General features: G+C 41.2%; 1 protein-coding gene across 1 annotated transcript in view; it reads right to left on the reverse strand.

The window, feature by feature from the left end:
- Positions 1-18,084, reverse strand: part of LOC126190687 (oxysterol-binding protein-related protein 9-like) — a 528,891-nt gene that overhangs the window by 40,342 nt on the left and 470,465 nt on the right. The window contains 2 exon segments of the mRNA XM_049931146.1: positions 5,210-5,384; positions 8,175-8,428. Of these exon segments, the coding sequence (XP_049787103.1) occupies positions 5,210-5,384; positions 8,175-8,428 (429 nt within the window).

An 18,084-nucleotide genomic window follows, 5' to 3' on the forward strand; every position in this document is an offset into this window, starting at 1 on the left:
ACGTCTCTGATGAACACTCACAACTGAGGACAACATACTGGGTTTTATTACTTAAGAAGTATACGAGCCACTCACATTGGGAAGATATCCCATACACTTGGACTTATGTTAACAGCCTGCAGTGGGCTACTGTGTCAAAAGCTTTCCAGAAATCTAGAAATATGGAGTCTACATATAAAATGACTTCCAAACCAAGCTCACATTTCTCTACTAACAAGGGAACCTCCCCATCGCACCCACCTCAGATTTAGTTATAAGTTGGCACGGTGGATAGGCCTTGAAAAACTGAACACAGATCAATCGAGAAAACAGGAAGAAGTTGTGTGGAACTATGAAAAAAAATTACGAAAATATACAAACTGAGTAGTCCATGTCTAACATATAACTTCAAGGGTAGTGTAAGCTCCCGACCGCTGTGGTCCTGTGGTTAGCGTGAGCAGCTGCAGAACGACAGATCCTAGGTTCAAGTCTTCCCTCGAGTGAAAATTTTACTTTATTTATTTTCACAAAGTTATGAACTGTACGTTCGTTCATTGACGTCTCTGTTCACTGTAATAAGTTTAATGTCTGTGTTTTGTGACCGCACCAGAAAACCGTGCGATTAGTAGACGAAACGACGTGCCTGTCCAATGGGAAAACATTTCATCGCAAGGTCATAGGTCAACCGATTCCTCCACAGGAAAACACGTCTGATATATTCTATACGACACTGGTGACAGCATGTGCGTCACATGACAGGAATATGTTGTCGACCCCACCTAACTTGTACTCTTAGCGAATGGGTAAAAAAGATTCTTCTACCTTGCCCGATTTAGGTTTTCTTGTGGATGTGATAATCACTACCAAAAAAGTTATGAAAACATAAGAGTTTGTCACATAAACTGCAACAAATGAATGCAACAGTTTCACAGTCGCAGTTTTCCTTGTGGTCTGTCAAAACATGTTTTTCATGTTTTCAAAATTTCCATATGTAGACCGTGAAATCCTGCATATGTCCAAGCAAATCTGAACATGTCCTGGAATTTTGGAGAGCGAAGTTGATTGTATAAAAAATTAAAATTTTCACTCGAGGAAAGTCTTGAACCAAGGATCTCTCATTCCGCAGCTGCTCACGCTAACCACGGGACCATGGGGCTCCGGAGCTTACACGATCCTTTATGTTGCATATGTTAGGCATGGACTACTCAGTTTGTATATTTTGGTTATTTTTTTCATAGTTCCACACAACTTCTTCCTGTTTTCTCGATTGATCTGTGTTCAGTTTTTCAAGGGCTATCCTCCGTGCCAACTTAAAACTAAATCTCAGGGGGGTGCGATGGGGAGGTTCCCTTGTAAGAACCAATTAATTCTTAAGGAATACTGTAATTTACTTTAACTATAAGCTCACCCATTTTGTCAGAATTTTTCTGTGTCCAAAATTATCTCTCATTTTAAGTTAAAATAACACAAAATAGAGTATCTGCATTCAACAGTCTTACGAAAAGGATAGTTGTTACTCACCATACAGTGGAGATGCTGATTCGCAGATAAGCATAACAAAAAGAAAGTGAGCTTTCGGCCAACAAGCCCTTCGTCAGAAGTAGACAACACACACACACACACACACACACACACACACACACAAAAAAGAAATCCCTAACCCTTCATTTGGTTTGGGTTCACTGATGATAACTTAAAAGATCTGGATCAAGGGTGAGGACACCCTATCCAGAACCTCAACACCTTCTCCCCCATTCACTTCACCTGGTCCTAATCGATCCAACAAGCCACCTTCCTCGATGTTGACCAACCACCAACAATACCTCCACTTTGACAGCTGCCATCCATTCCATACCATGAAGACCCTCCCACACAGGCTAGCCACCCATGGCCGTCACATCTGTTGTGATGAGCTGCCCCTTTCAAAAAATACTGAGGGTCTCTCAGAGGCCTTCACATACATTTATTACCCTCCCAAACACGTACAAAAACAGATCTCCCATGCCTTAGTTCTCCAGTCACCCATCACTTCCCACAGTCCCGCTGTCCGCTCACAGAGGAGCATTCCCCTAGTGACTCAGAAGCACCCAGGACTGGAGCAACTGAATCACATTCTCTGCCATGGTATTGACTCTCTCAGTGTGCCCTTAAATGAGGAATGACCTACCCACTACCCTTCCCACCCCTCCCACAGTGGTACTCCACTGCCCACTAAACCCACAAAATATCCATGTCCATCCCTACACAACTCCTCCTCCCAACCCCTTGCCTCATGGCTCATAACCTTATAACAGACCTAGATGCAAGACCTGTCCCACCACCACCACCTACTCCAGCCCGATCACAGACATCACCTATCCCATCAAAGGCAGGGCTGCCTGTGAAACCAGTCACATGATCTACAAGTTAAGCTGCAAGCTTGTGCTGCATTCTATGTGGGCATGACAACTAACAAGCTGTCTGTCTGCATGTATGGCCACCAACAACTTGTGGGAAAGAAGCAGCTGGAACAGCCCCACTGCTCGACACTCCACCCAACACAACATTCTTCATTTCAATGGCTGCTTCATAGCCTGGAGCACCTGGAGCCTTCCCACCAACACCAGCTTTTCTGAATTGCACAGGTGGAAACTCCCCCTGCAATATATCTTATGTTCCCATAACCAACTTGGCCTGAACCTTCATTAGTCTTTGTCCTTACCATCTAGCCCCTTCCCTGTTCCCATTCGAGCGCCAAACAATCCTCTATTCCACCAATGCACCGCACCCCACAGTCTTCTTAGTTATCTCTTTCTCCTTTACCCCCCCGCCCCCCACTGTCTAACCTCACGGCTACACATAGCTGCTCTATCCTCTCTTCATCTCATCACTGTATGCTCCCACAATCAGAACTTTACTGTCCCCCACCCTTACTCTGCTACCCTTCTCCCTCCTCGACCCAGCCCCCTCCCTAACCCCAACACCTAACTGCTTCTCCCATCACTCATTGCTGCTCACAATCTGGCCTCAGCAGCCAGAGACTGCGGTTATGTGTGTGTGAGGTGCATTTGCTTCAGAGTGAGTGTGTGTGTGTGTGTGTGTGTGTGTGTGTGTGTGTGTGTGTGTGTGTGTGTGTGTGTGTGTTTTCTACTTCCAATGAAGGCCTTGTTGACCTGATTGTGCCTACCTGCGACTCAGCATCTCCGCTATATGGTGAGTAGCCACTATCCTTTTCATAATATTGTTAGATTCCATCCTATATTTTCTGATATCTGCATTCGTAATTTCGGTGCAAAAGAAGAAAGGCAAGAACAAAAGGGAGGAGAAAACTCCATGTATATCAGTAGAATTCTCTGTAACAAGCAATGATGAATGTTTTTGAACATTCTTTTCAGTGGAACTTTTTGTAGACACTCCACCCCACAGTAGAGAATACACTACGACATGCCAACTGCATCTTGTTACGAGATATCAGTTTTACTTTTTCAGTCCTTTATACTACCCTCCTGAGTTCTTGTTTATCGAGTTTTAAGACTGTGCATGACCCAGACTACTAGTAGTTGATGTTAATGGAGAAGGGACAACTATTAGTATCACATGTAAAGCTATCTAACTATATTGTGTGAAACCAGAGCACAGAATTCAAGAGTATCAACTTTTGTTACAAGTTTCAGATGACAATGACACGAATCAGTTAGTCGGCAACCGTCTGATGCACCCAGCATGAGATATGAAGATAATTAACAACTGTCTGTTGTTACTGAATAATTTCATTTGATATGGAAACTAATTTAAAAATTTTGTTCACAAGAGGAATGTGCATGAGATATCTGATAACGAACACATTTCAACTGGAAACGCTCACTGTATTTCATAAAATACTTGTCATGAAAAAGTCTTGTGTGCTCACTGTTCCAGTCACTTATTTCTGACCACACATTCGTATGATCAGCATTTCATCCTAGAAAGTGTCTATGTTTAGTCACAATCTTGCAGCATTTTCTGCTTATATTCATGACCAGGAATGATACTTTAAACACATTTCGAAGTTAAACAGTCAAAACATAGGAACAAAGCTTTTGAGTGTTTACCAATAGTGATTTTTTTTATGGAAAGGTGATTATTACCATTTTTTATGATTTTGAGGATATAATCCCTATGCACTGGACAAAGACAGAATCATTTCCATTGCCTAATATGATTCATAATGGGCAATCTAAGCAAGAGTTTCCTCAAAAACAACAAAAATTGGCGAAGTATAAAGTGCTTTTTAACAAATACAACAATAAAAAAAGACCAGCAAGAATTAATTATCACTGTGATTATATGTCAGTCTGAATCATTCTACCATTGCAAGTCAAATACTCGTTCTCCGCAACATCCTATATTACACTGTTGTGGTTAATGGTGGTTGGCAAAGCATGCACAGAGTATACGCCAATAAAGTACTGGTGGTTCTGATCAGTCTCCAGCCATAAGACTCAAATCCATGTGTAGCTGAGCTTCCACAGATGCTCACCATTTATCACCACCAAGAGACAAATTTTACTTGCAGAACACTAGGGATGGAGAAATGTTAAAGCCCCATGCAAAAACATAATGCATACTAAACATTGACAGACGTTGACAGACATGCAATGCTGACCATCATTTTAATATTAACAATTTGCTGAAAATATACAAGAATTTGTTTCTACTACATTTAAATAACTTTACAAAATTCTCAAATTATTCACACAGACACGTGCAATAATGACTAACAAATATGATTACCTACATTAATAAATAATTAACTTCTAGTAAAACTAGGTAAAATATTAATTTTGACAACAACGATAATTATGATGATACAGCTGACTTCTTACACAAAACTAATATAATAATGTTGAATGAGAGTCCAGTTTTACCCTGTGTTACTACAAGAAAGGTAGCACTGTTAGCTAGACAATCATTTTTGGACAATTAAATAACTAAAATCACCAAGCATGGGACTATCACCACACGTAGTTTACAGCATTATAAATTATTCTAATGGGGTATGTTTTAAGTTTCATAATCACAAAATCAGATGCAGAACCTGGTCCCGCCATTTAGTATCCTTCAAATGACTGTAGGTATTTTTTAAAGATGCAACCATCAATTTTTATCAATGATATTCTTTTAAACATATCTTCACTTGATACAAAGAGATACTCTGCAAAGAACAAAACCTTCTCATAATTATCTTTTGAAAGAAATGATAGATGCCCACCTGCCATATCCATTGGGGAATGTAACTATGTACTCCTCGTCGTATTCAAGGACGGAGATGCAGCCCTGGCCAATATTGTGGACGCCAATGGACAGACCCAAAAACTTTGATTTAGTCCACACATGTGCACAAAAGCTGATACGTTTGTCATAATGTTCTGCATAAAAAGCTGAAACTGTAAGATTTTATAATTAGCACACACATATGGAGATCACAAAGAAAGTGAAAAGCGAGAAGGCAGCAAAGAGAGAAGGAGGCTGTTCCAAGGGAAGAGAGCAGGCTGAAGTGGGATATTTGGTACACGAATATAGAGGGGAGTTGGGGAGGATAAGTAGTGAGTAAATGGGGAGAGAGAATAAGATGAGGTCTTTGACACAAACAGCATGTCAATGCTTTAGATTCCCCCCCCCCCCCCCCAAGTCTCTCTCTCTCTCTCTCTCTCTCTCTCTCTCTCTCTCTCTCTCTCTCTTTCTCTCTCTGCTGTGCACATGCATATGAAATGTGGGGGTGAGGTGGGCTGCACTGCATGCAAGTGCAAATGAGAGAGAGAGAGAGAGAGAGAGAGAGAGAGAGAGAGAGAGAGAGAGAGAGAGAGAGAGAGAGGGGTAGAGTGTGTTAAAGATGGAAAGGATTTATGTAATATGTTTATTTTTGGCCAACAAGGCCCTCGTCGGAAACAGACAACACACACACACACTCAGGAAAATGCAACTCAGACTCACCTGAGTGCAGTCTCTGGCTGCCAACGTCACACTGCGAGCAGCTGTGCATGATGGGAGACGCAACCAGGTGGTGGAGGTAAGAAGGAGGCTAGGATGGGGAGGGGGGGGGGGCAGCAGGGTAGGGGTGGGCGACAGTAAAGTGGTGATTGTTGGGCCATACAGGGACGGGGCAGCTATGTGCACTCAGGAGGTTAGACACAGGATCCACGAGGGGGGAGAGCACATGTAGTAGAAAAGGAGGGAGGTAAAAAAGACTGTGTGTGTGTTTGTGAAATAGAGCGCTGTGTAGTGCTTGGAATGGGAGCAATGAAGGGGCTAGACGGTAAAGACAAAGACTAATGAAGGTTTAGGCCACATAGGATATATTGTAGGGAGAGTTCCCAAGAGTGCAATTCAGAAAAGCTGGTGTTGGTGGGAAGGCTCCAGGTGCTATGGGCTGCGAAGCAGTCACTGAAATGAAGAATGGTGTGTTGGGCGTGTTCAGCAATGGGGATGGTCCAGCTGCTTCTTGGCCACAAGTTTTTGGTGGCCATTCATGTAAACAGACAGCTTGTTCGTTGTCATGCCCACGTAGAATGCAGCAAAAGGCTGCAGCTTAACTTGTAGATCATGTGACTGGTTTCACAGGTAGCCCTGACTTTGATCGGATAGGTGAAGCTTGTGACCAGACTGAAATAAGTGGTGGTGGGAGGATGTATGGGACAGGTCTTGCATCTAGGTCTATTACAGGGGTATGAGTCATGAGGCAAGGTATTGGAAGCAGTTGTTGTGTAGGGATGAATGAGGATACTGTGTAGGTTGAGTGGGTGCAGAATACCACTGTGGGAGGGGTGGGAAGGATGGTGGGCTGGACATTCCTATTTTTCAGGGCACGATGAGAGGTAGTCGAAATCACAGCTGAGAATGTGATTCAGTTGCTTCTGTCTGGATGGTATTGAGTCACAGGGGGAATGCTCCTCAGGAGACCCTCAGAAGTTTTCAAAAGGGACAGCTCATCTCGAAAGATGCGACGGCCACAGGTAGCTAGCCTGTGTGAAAGGGACTTCTTGGTATGGAATGGTTGGCAGCTGTCGAAGCGGAGTTATTGTTGGTGGTTGGTACATTTGATATGGACACAGTTACTAGTGTAGCCATCTTTGAGGTGGAGGTCAATATCCATGGAGGTGGCTTGTTGGGTTGAGTTGGATCAGGTGAAGTGAATGGGGGAGAAGGTGTTGAGGTTCTAGAGGAATGTGGATAAGGTGTCCTCACCCTTGATCCAGGTCTTGAAGTTATCATCAATGAATCTAAATCAGGTGAAGGGTTTGGGATTCTGGGCATTTAAGATTGATTCCTCTAGGTGGCCCATGAATAGGTTCGCAGGGGATGGTGCCATGCGGATGCCGATACCCGTACCCAAGATTTGTTTGTAAGTAATGCTTTCAAAGGAGAAGCAATTCTGGGTGAGGATATAGCTCGTCATGATGATTACGAAATGTTAGAATGTTTGAAATCCGTTGGGGTTTGGAAAAGGTAGTGTTCAATAGCAGTAAGGCCATGGGCATTATGGATGTTAGTGTAAGGGAGGTTGTATCAATAGTGACAAGCAGGGCGTCATGTGATGCTTGAACAGAAACCGTGGAGAGTCAGTGGAGGAAATGGTTGTTATATGTTGTACAGGAGGGCAGGTTGCAGGTAATAGGCTGAAGATGCTGGCCTACGAGAGCAGATATTCTCTCGTTGGGCACACAGCAATCGTCTACAATGGGGTGTCTAATTTCCCAACTGCGCCTTGCTGCCCTACCCCCTCTCCACCTCGTCTCTGTATGTTGCCACGAACAGCACTTTACCATCCCCCACCCTTACCTTGCTATCCCTCCCCCTCCCTGCCGCAGCCTTCTCTTTACCCTCACCACCTGGATGTGTCTCCCATCATGCTTGCAGTGTAGCCTCAGCACCGTGGTCTCGTGTGTGTGTGTGTGTGTGTGTGTGTGTGTGTGTGTGTGTGTGTGTGTGTGTGTGTGTGTTTTCTAGTGTTTTCTATCTCCAACCATCTCTGCTATATGATGAGTAGCAACTATCCTTTTCATAATACTGATACTTTGCACTTCAAACACTTTAGAGAAGGGCACAGTTTCTGGTCAGTGTTTCTATTAGTTATGATGAACCTGAACTGAATGTATCTCACTACAAACTAGAAATCTAACAAAGAAGTAAACCAGCCTATCTTACAAGAAGTTTAACAAATTAATCATCATACATACTGGGTGGATGATGAGAGACCTGCTCAGCGACAAATGTTAGTTGTGAAGAAGTGCACCATGGCAGAGGGCCTCCTGGAACTGACCCTCCACCTTTCTCAACTCCTGGTACATCCCAATGGCACTGGAATACCTCTCCTAATACTGGGTTGTAAGGCTTTTTTGCAACCACTGATTTGCGTCCAGCATGGTACGCAGACATATACCACCGTAGTACCTGTACCATGCGGTCTTTTGGGTCCTTGAAATCTGCAATACTAAAAAACAAAAGTGTTACCAGTTACAAAACTGAAATTATAATTCTTAATTCATTGCTGGACTTTCACATTTGCAAGTTACTATGTTTGTCTCCCAAATAAAGTATGATACAGAATTGCAAGCCAGTACTTAGCTTCAGGAAGCAAAATGTGTATTACTGCTGATAGATGCAAATAAAAGCGAAAGTGAAACGCTACACAGCTTTCAGAACTTACAGTACCTTCCTGAGAGAGAGAGAGAGAGAGAGAGAGAGAGAGAGAGAGAGAGAGAGAGAGAGAGAGAGAGAGAGAGGGGGGGGGGGGGGGAGAGAGAGGGGGGGGGGGAGAGAAGGGGGGGGGGCAGCTTAGTAAAGTTAAAAGGAAGAGCTGAAGCTAGTATATGCCAAATGGAATAATGTAATCATTTTTAAGTTAGGAAAGTAGCCATAATGCTAAGTAGAAAAGACAATAAGGGATGTGTGTGTAAAATTGTGCGATCATAAAAATGATTAGAGAAATGAACAGTTTTGCTTTAACCATTATAATCTAAAAGTTTATGGTTTTGATTATGAAAGTAGTACGAGTGATATGATACATGTTTCAGACTTGCTCCACTGCACCGATACCTCAAGTGGTGACAAGCAAACAGGACTGTCTTTGGTGAAGAAAAAGTTAGGGAGAGTAAACTCAAATGAGCATATTAGAATCAAAAGTGAGTGTGAATAGACTAACATTAAGTGCTCACAATAGGTGGGAGTGCACACTGTTGAAAGGTGAGCTGGGACCAGCAAAGGGAATCACACAGCTGGAGCAGAGTTTCAAGTACCTCCAACATGAAAAATGGAATTTTTTTACACGTCGAACAATGGAACAAATCACAAGAATGCCATGGAGCTGTTTTCAATGTTGCAAAGCATGCCATACTATGCAACTACAGTCGTTTGAGACAGTGAAAATTAAGTGTCACTAGAAGCAAGACCATAGTTTCGCCTAGCAGTGCTGTACAATTATTATGGGTATCAGTTGTATTTTTTATGTATGAAACATCGTGTGACATTTGAACAAACTGTGTTGGAAATTTATCTTACATATTTTTTGAAGTCAAATGTTGACTGTTACAACTGAACTCTTGCAACTTATTAATTACAGCTGATACAAAAGAAGTAATTAGTACAATAAATAAGGACCAGGATGATTGCAAAATGAAACACAGGAGCTAATCTAAGAGTTCAGGATTCTTAGAAAATAGCAAAATCAGATTGGAGGATAATATTACATACAGTAGAACACTTTTTTCAGGGTCACGAAGATCAAAGGAAGAAACAACTACTAGTTAAGTGAGAATACCAAATCAACTCATTGCGTGGGTGAAAGAATTGGAAGCAGAATGGATAAATAAGGAGAAGGATGAATGGATAAAATATAAGGTGGAACTTAAGAGATATAACAGAGCTAAGTAAAAACGAAAACACAGAAGTAACATGCAATGTACAAGCAGTACGTAGCAATGTCACCAAAATCGTGAAGATTGTAGCTGAAATAAGTGAGAAGCGCTACCAACTCTTAACTGAGCAGAAACACACAAGAAAAGTGATGGTCTCAATGAACATAATGGGGACAGACTGTATTGAAAACACCAAGGACAATAACAAATGCAAAAAGGCCAAGAGAGAAGTGAAAAAACATGACAAACTCAGTAGCAAAAGGGGAAACAGAGACAAATGAAACCACCACAACTAATGACAAAGTCAAAGAAACTGTGTTGGAATGCATTAGAGAAGAAATTAAAGATGGAGTCAAGTATCAGACACAATGGAACTGTAGTTATAGGGTGTCACTCTCTGCTAAGTGAAATAGGAAAATTTGATCCGAAAAGTTCGCATTTCTGGTGAACTTCAAAGGGAGTGGCCTACCCGTTGGATGGTAGAGGAAAATATCATTGGTGTATCAAGAAGTTAACTAAGGATGCAATGCAAGGTGCACACACAAAGCAATGGTAATAAACAACAACACGGATTTTTGAGATGGCATTCCTGGAACAATAGTGCTCAGAAGAAAAATGTATTGGAATAAAATGGACATTAATAAGTGGGCTAAAATACTGAAGAAGGAATGTAAACAGACTGAATGCACAGTGACAAAGAAAATGTAAAACAAGAACACAACACGGGAAAGAAGGAAGAGGCAAAAGACCAAGACAGTCTCAAGAATATCAAATATGTAGCAAAGAAGGAAAGAGTCAACATATTTTACAGTAGGAAAGGGAACAGAAGTAAGAATAAAATGACGTACTATGAACCTTTTTACATGACAGTAATAGCCATAACACAGTGATGTTTGATAAAAAAAATGTATGGGTGTGAATGACTATTAATTTTCCAAATGATGGTTGAAATGAAAAGGCAATTACGAATGCAGCAATGCTAGGTCACACAAGGACTGCTTGCTGGGAAAGTGAAGCAGTGGCAGTGAGAAAAGAACAGTCTGCACATGCAGGAAGGAGGTTTGCCCCCTCCTCCACGCAGTAGCTGAACCAGGATTAGGTATCAACATTGTGTGGACATGGGGCAAGTCAGCACGACTTTCCGGATGTGTGGGGAGTCCTCCTCTTGCCATGTTGCCAGCGCTGGTTGACATGCAGGTGTAATGACCTCAAGCTGCTCACATCAAGTCAGCTGTCAATGTTTGTCAACAAATGCCATGCTCCAGTAGAGCTGGTGCGAATCTTCAACTGCCTCACCCCAATAGGCAATGAAATATGTCATCATACAAATAAACAAGGTGCGATTTTGTGTTTGTGTGTGTGTGTGTGTGTGTGTGTGTGTGAAAGTGAACTGTAATGTGGCTTTCTGTTTTTATACTGTTTATTTTTTCTATCTTTCAGCTGACTATTTGTATAACCATGTTTATACATGTAAAACATGAAAACTTAATGACAACTTCCATTCAGTATGATGCTTTTCTGAAGCAAGAGTAGCTTAGTACCTTCAGTACTATGAATCAGATGTTCGCGTAATTGGCTTATTGTTGAAGAAATATTTGATGCTACTTTGTTTTTATATAGTAATTAATCTTTTTTCCCTCAGATACTGCTATTTTTTTGATGAATGGACTGACTTATGTCCGACGATGTTCTATTTCATGCATTTATACATTTACAATGTTACGAAGGTGTTATATCTGATAAATGGGAATATATGAATGAAGGGTGAATGTCTAAATAATACTGTAACAATCACGGATGATTGTTGGGAGAGTAATTAATATTGTAATACTCTGCGGGATTCATATTTTCCTGACCTGAAGTATTCTTCTTGTTTTTTTCTTTTGTTTCCCAAAAACTTTTCTAAATTTAAGAAGAGATTTAGTGGGAGAACATAAGCTTACAGTAGTAAGCTCTATGTATCTTTTGTGTACTTTGTTGTAAGTGAAGACTCTGGTGGAAGCCCAAGTAGTTGAGGGTAGAATGCAAGACTGGAATAAAGCAATTTTTGAACTTACAAAAGTAGCCTGAAAGCTAAGTAAAAATGTAAAACGGATAAACATGTGTACCAACTATCTGTCATCAGAAATAGGTGTAGAGTCAAGGGTAGCATGCCAAGTACAGTGATCTGATTGATTGAAATTATAAAAGTAGCCAGAGTGCTAATTACTAAAAAGAAATGGATGTGTGTGTTTATTAATAATCTGAGATCAGAATTAAGTATTTAGTGAAAAAAGTTACAATTCAACTGTTGTGTTCTAAAAGGTTAGTATTTTCATCATCAAAATAGTATGGGTGATGTGCTGCATGATTTCAGTACTTGCTCCCAGGCTCTGGTACCTTACACTGGGATCTGAGTGTCATGCCTTCTTTTTTAACTTCCAAACCTCACCCCCCCCCCCCCCCCCCGCTACCTTCCCATCCCATCCCCCATGAAGTGACTATTAGTTCCAAAAGCTAGGTAGTGTGCCAGTTTTACTTTTATGTGTGTCTACTTGCAGCAATACACAGTTTAGATCCTGAAGGTAAATACTCGCAATCAATTCTGCCTCATAATTTGTTTTCTGTCTTTCTTCACACAACAATATCATTATATGCTAACCCATTAGTGAACAGAGAGCATGAATACTTGTGCACTATAAATTAAGTAATTCTGGTGCACTTCTTAACTATTTCCAGTAATCATTCATTCAATTAAGAGAAAATGCCTAAAATGAGCAGGAAACCAGTCAATGAGGGCCAACGTCCCATCTGTGATGCTTTTCTTATTGGATGACAGCTTACAAAAAAATTACAAATAAGATGATTTTTAATTTCACATTTCTCACTGAGGGCAATTTTGTTGAAGTGCTACTAAAGAATAAAAATTATCAAAGCAAATAAATGTCAATTATTTTACTAAACCAATATGTATGTTACAGCTGCTTATACAAGTTCTCAAGCGTTTTATTTCTTGATTATATACAGCATACAAATAAGGATCAAAAGTGATTCTACTTGCCTTGGCATTAATTATCTTCTTAAGCTTTATCTTGGTAACAAACAGTATTGTATGAAGAAACTCACAGATTCAATACGAGACAACTACCATTAGCAGATCGAAGCACATAATTTCAACTACTATTTTGTTATAATCAGGACAAACACAGTAAAAAATTGTATATCAATCTGTATTTTATTGCAGATCGAGCTGAAACCTAGCTACACCTGCAATAAAATACAGATTGATATGTGGCTATTCGCTGTGTTTATCCCTGATTATAATCATTACACAGTTGCTGAGCATAACAATTCCTGATGATCTTCCTAGTTGCTAAATGAACATCTTTTCCTTTCATCACATTGAGATAAATTTGAAGAAATTTTCCACCTACATGTATATTGAAGAAGTTGGTTATTCATCTTCTATAGGGCAGATAAGTAAATAACTAACGATATCTCTCTGACCATGTGGACTAACTTTTCCAACTAAGCTAATGTTCCATATCAAAGAGGCAACAGTTTCAGTGTTTGATTACTTTAACTTTATGTAGTAACTTATAATGTTAAAACAGTATTAAAAAGAAAAAAAAAAAAAACATGGGAAATATTACCCAATGCAGGAAAGGAAAGTATGAAACTAAGAAACTGTGCATATGTAATTAAAAAACTGCATATTCAACTTTGGCATTCATACATCTACATCTACATTTATACTCTGCAAGCCACCCAATGGTGTGTGGCAGAGGGCACTTTACGTGCCACTGTAATTACCTCCCTTTTCTGTTCCAGTCGCGTATGGTTAGAGGGAAGAACGACTGTCTGAAAGCCTCCGTGCGCACTCGAATCTCTCTAATTTTACATTTGTGATCTCCTCGGGAGGTATAAGTAGGGGGAAGCAATATATTCGATACCTCATCCAGAAACGCACCCTCTCAAAACCTCGCGAGCAAGCTACACCGCGATACAGAGCGACTCTCTTGCAGAATCTGCCACTTGAGTTTGCTAAACATCTCCGTAACGCTATCACGCTTACCAAATCACCCTGTGACGAAACGCGCCGCTCTTCTTTGGATCTTCTCTATCTCTTCCGTCAACCCAACCTGGTACGGATCCCACACTGATGAGCAATACTCAAGTATAGGTCGAACGAGTGTTTTGTAAGCCACCTCCTTTGTTGATGGACTACATTTTCTAAGGACTCTCCCAATGAATCTCAACCTGGTACCCGCTTTACCAACAATTAATTTTATATGATCATTCCACTTCTAATCGTTCCACACGCATACTCCCAGAAGTAACTGCTACCAGTGTTTATTCCGCTATCATGTAATCATACAATAAAGGATCCTTCTTTCTATGTATTCGCAATACATTACATTTGTCTATGTTAAGGGTCAGTTGCCACTTCCTGCACCAAGTGCCTATCCGCTGCAGATCTTCCTGCATTCCGCTACAATTTTCTAATGCTGCAACTTCTTTGTATACTACAGCAGCATCCGCAAAAAGGCGCATGGAACTTCCGACACTATCTACTAGGTCATTTATATATATATTGTGAAAAGTAATGGTCCCATAACACTTCTCTGTGGCACGCCAGAGGTTACTTTAACGTCTGTAGACGTCTCTCCATTGATAACAACATGCTGTGTTCTTTTTGCTAAAAATTCTTCAATCCAGCCACACAGCTGGTCTGATATTCCGTTGGCTCTTACTTTGTTTATCAGGCGACAGTGCGGAACTGTTTCGAACGCCTTCCGGAAGTCAAGAAAAATAGCATCTACCTGGGAGCCTGTATCTAATATTTTCTGGGTCTCATGAACAAATAAAGCGAGTTGGGTCTCACACAATCGCTGTTTCCGGAATCCATGTTGATTCCTACAGAGTAGATTCTGGGTTTCCAAAAACGACATGACACTCGAGCAAAAAACATGTTCTAAAATTCTACAACAGATCGATGTCAGAGATATAGGTCTATAGTTTTGCGCATCTGCTCGACGACCCTTCTTGAAGACTGGGACTACCTGTGCTCTTTTCCAATCATTTGGAACCTTCCGCTCCTCTAGAGACTTGCGGTACACAGCTGTTAGAAGGGGGGCAAGTTCTTTCGTGTACTCTGTGTAGAATCGAATTGGTATCCTGTCAGATCCAGTGGACTTTCCTCTGTTGAGTGATTCCAGTTGCTTTTCTATTCCTTGGACACTTATTTCGATGTCAGCCATTTTTTCGTTTGTGCAAGGATTTAGAGAAGGAACTGCAGTGCAGTCTTCCTCTGTGAAACAGCTTTGGAAAAAGGTGTTTAGTATTTCAGCTTTACGCGTGTCATCCTCTGTTTCACCAGCATCATCATTCCGGAGTGTCTGGATATGCTGTTTCGAGCCACTTACTGATTTAACATAAGACCAGAACTTCCTAGGATTTTCTGTCAAGTCGGTACATAGAATTTTACTTTCGAATTCACTGAATGCTTCACGCATAGCCCTCCTTACGCTAACTTTGACATCGTTAAGCTTCTGTTTGTCTGAGAGGTTTTGGCTGCATATAAACTTGCAGTGAAGCTCTCTTTGCTTTTGCAGTAGTTTCCTAACATTGTTGTTGAACCACGGTGGGTTTTTCCCGTCCCTCACTAGCCAGTACTTACCTTCAGTGGGCTAAATTCCAGTACTACCGATAGGCACACCTGGAAATATAAGAAAGGTATCGTATCTTTCAGAACTATCAGTTTCTTCCTCAGTCAGAAATGAATGGGAGTGGTTAGAAATGAGAGGCAAGTCACTCGGCCCTCCGGATTGGAGGGACCCACCGCTCCCAAGAAGGAGGTACTTCTCATACTGTAATCTCCCTGTAACTTTCCACAAATTAACCCTCTTTTATCTCCGAGAGAAGAACTAATAGTTCAGAGAGCAAAAATAATTTCCTTATACTATGATGTGTGTGTATTTACAGTACTGAATTTCACACCTCCCCACTAACCCCCCCCCCCCCTCAACCTCCCCCCCCCCCCCCCCCCCCTCCACCTGCCGCCGCCCCACTGATGGCACGTGCTGGCCAGCCCTTTTTCTTGGTAATAAAACAATAACTTGGAAGAACTCAGCATCCCTCCAACACATTTTTTCGTATGATGCACATTTTTCAAGGTATTTAGTTGTTTGGAGTTAAAAAAAATACTAACACCACTTTGTGCGTTTTAGGAGCCCTCCTATCAAGGGTAACAGTCACCTTCAACCAGCACCATCGCCACTACTGCAGCTTACCCCACTGCTCACTACTATCCTTGTCATGTGAGTTAGTTTGTGTATTGCACTGCAACCCTCACCATCAGTCTTTAAATTTGAACCGTGATTGGTTGCTTTAAGGTCATTCTAGCATTGCCGTGCTTGACTGCTGCTCATTGCGCAGTTTCTCACGAGGTTACATCTGCTTCTGCTTTTCCAACTACATCCACATTCTGCAAAGTACTATGAAGTGCATGGCAGAGAATACTTTCCACTGTACCACATATTAAGGTATGGGCTGTGGGAAAAGCAACTTCTTAAATGCCACTACACAAGCTGTAATTAAATTAATCTTATCCTTGCAATGGCTGCATGAGCAATATGTAGTATATTCCTAGAGTCTTCACTTACACTGCAGAGCCGAGGAAACTGGTACACCTGCCTAATATTGTATACGGCCCCCTATGAGCACGCAGAAGTGCAGAAACACGACATGGCGTGGACTCGACTGATGTCTGAAGTAGTGCTGGAGGGAACTGACACCATGAATCCTGCAGGGCTGTCCATAAATCCATGAGAGTACGATGGGGTGGAGGTCTCTTGTGAACAGCATGTTGCAAGGCATCCAAAATACGCTCAATAATGTTCAGGTCTGGGGAGTTTCATGGCCACCAGAAGAGTTTAAACTCAGAAGAGTGTTTCAGGAGACACTCTGTAGCAATTCTGGTCATGTGGGGTGTCACATTGTCCTGCTGGAATTGCCCAAGTCTGTTGGAATGCACAATGGACAGAATGGATGCATGTGATGAGACAGAATGCTTATGTACATGTCACCTGTCAGAGTCGTATCTAAATGTCTAACGGGTCCCATATCACTCTTGCTGCACATGCCCCATGCCATTAGAGACCCTCAGTCCTTTGCTGACATGTAAGGGTCCATGGATTCATGAAGTTGTCTCCATACCTGTACATGCCCATTCGCTCGATACAATTTGTAACGAGACTCGTCCGACAGGGCAACATGTTTCCGGTTATAAATAGTCCAATGTCGCTGTTGATGGGCCCAGGCAAGGCATAAAGCTTTGTGTTACGCAGTCATCAAGGGTACATGAGTGGGCATTCAGCTCCGAAAGTCCATATCGATGACATTTCGTTGAATAGTTCACATGCTGAGACTTGTTGATGGCCCAGTATTGAAATCTGCAGCAATTTGCAGAAGGGTTGCACTTCCGTCACATTGAATGGTTCTCTTCAGTAATGATTGGCCCTGTTCTAGAAGGATCTTTTTCCAGCGACAGCGATGTCAGAAAAGGTATTCAGAAATTACTGCAACCAGTCGCCTTTTATGTAGATGTATTTTATTTAACCATGACCGGTTTCGAGCTGCCTAGCAACTCATCATCAGATGGTATATACATTTAGTGCTTTTTTGTACCCATTGTGTGGGTGGTTGAGTATCTGTGGCTAAACAGAAACGAGAACAAATAATCGCTACATGTGGTACAGTAACACGAAATATTTACAGAATAATTTATGTTTAACGTATAAGAGCAAATAATCACTACATGTGGTACAGTTACATGAAATATTTACAGTTTAATTTACGTTTTGAGGTGTTACTTACAGATAAATCTTTCTGCAGGTATATAAATCTCTTTTAGGACGTATTTTTGAAACCATTGTGTCTTGTTTTTCACAATTACACAAGTTAAAACTTTCACTAGATGTATATTACTTTTATGAGGCACTGTTGGAAACATATATCTTGTTTTTCGTAAACATCGCTGAACACACTTAGCCACAGATACGAATACAGGATTTACACATTATAAACAAGCCAAAGATTGCAATATAACTACAGTATCAAAGATTTCAAGTTGACCAGAGGCATTATTAGTCATCGCACACACTGACAAGAGATTTGTCTTTATTACATAGAAAATAAATGTAAATTAGCTTAAACTATTAAAATATTTATTTATAAATTAACTGTGCAATTT

Source organism: Schistocerca cancellata, chromosome 6, assembly GCF_023864275.1.
Source record: "Schistocerca cancellata isolate TAMUIC-IGC-003103 chromosome 6, iqSchCanc2.1, whole genome shotgun sequence".
Lineage (NCBI taxonomy): Eukaryota > Metazoa > Arthropoda > Insecta > Orthoptera > Acrididae > Schistocerca > Schistocerca cancellata.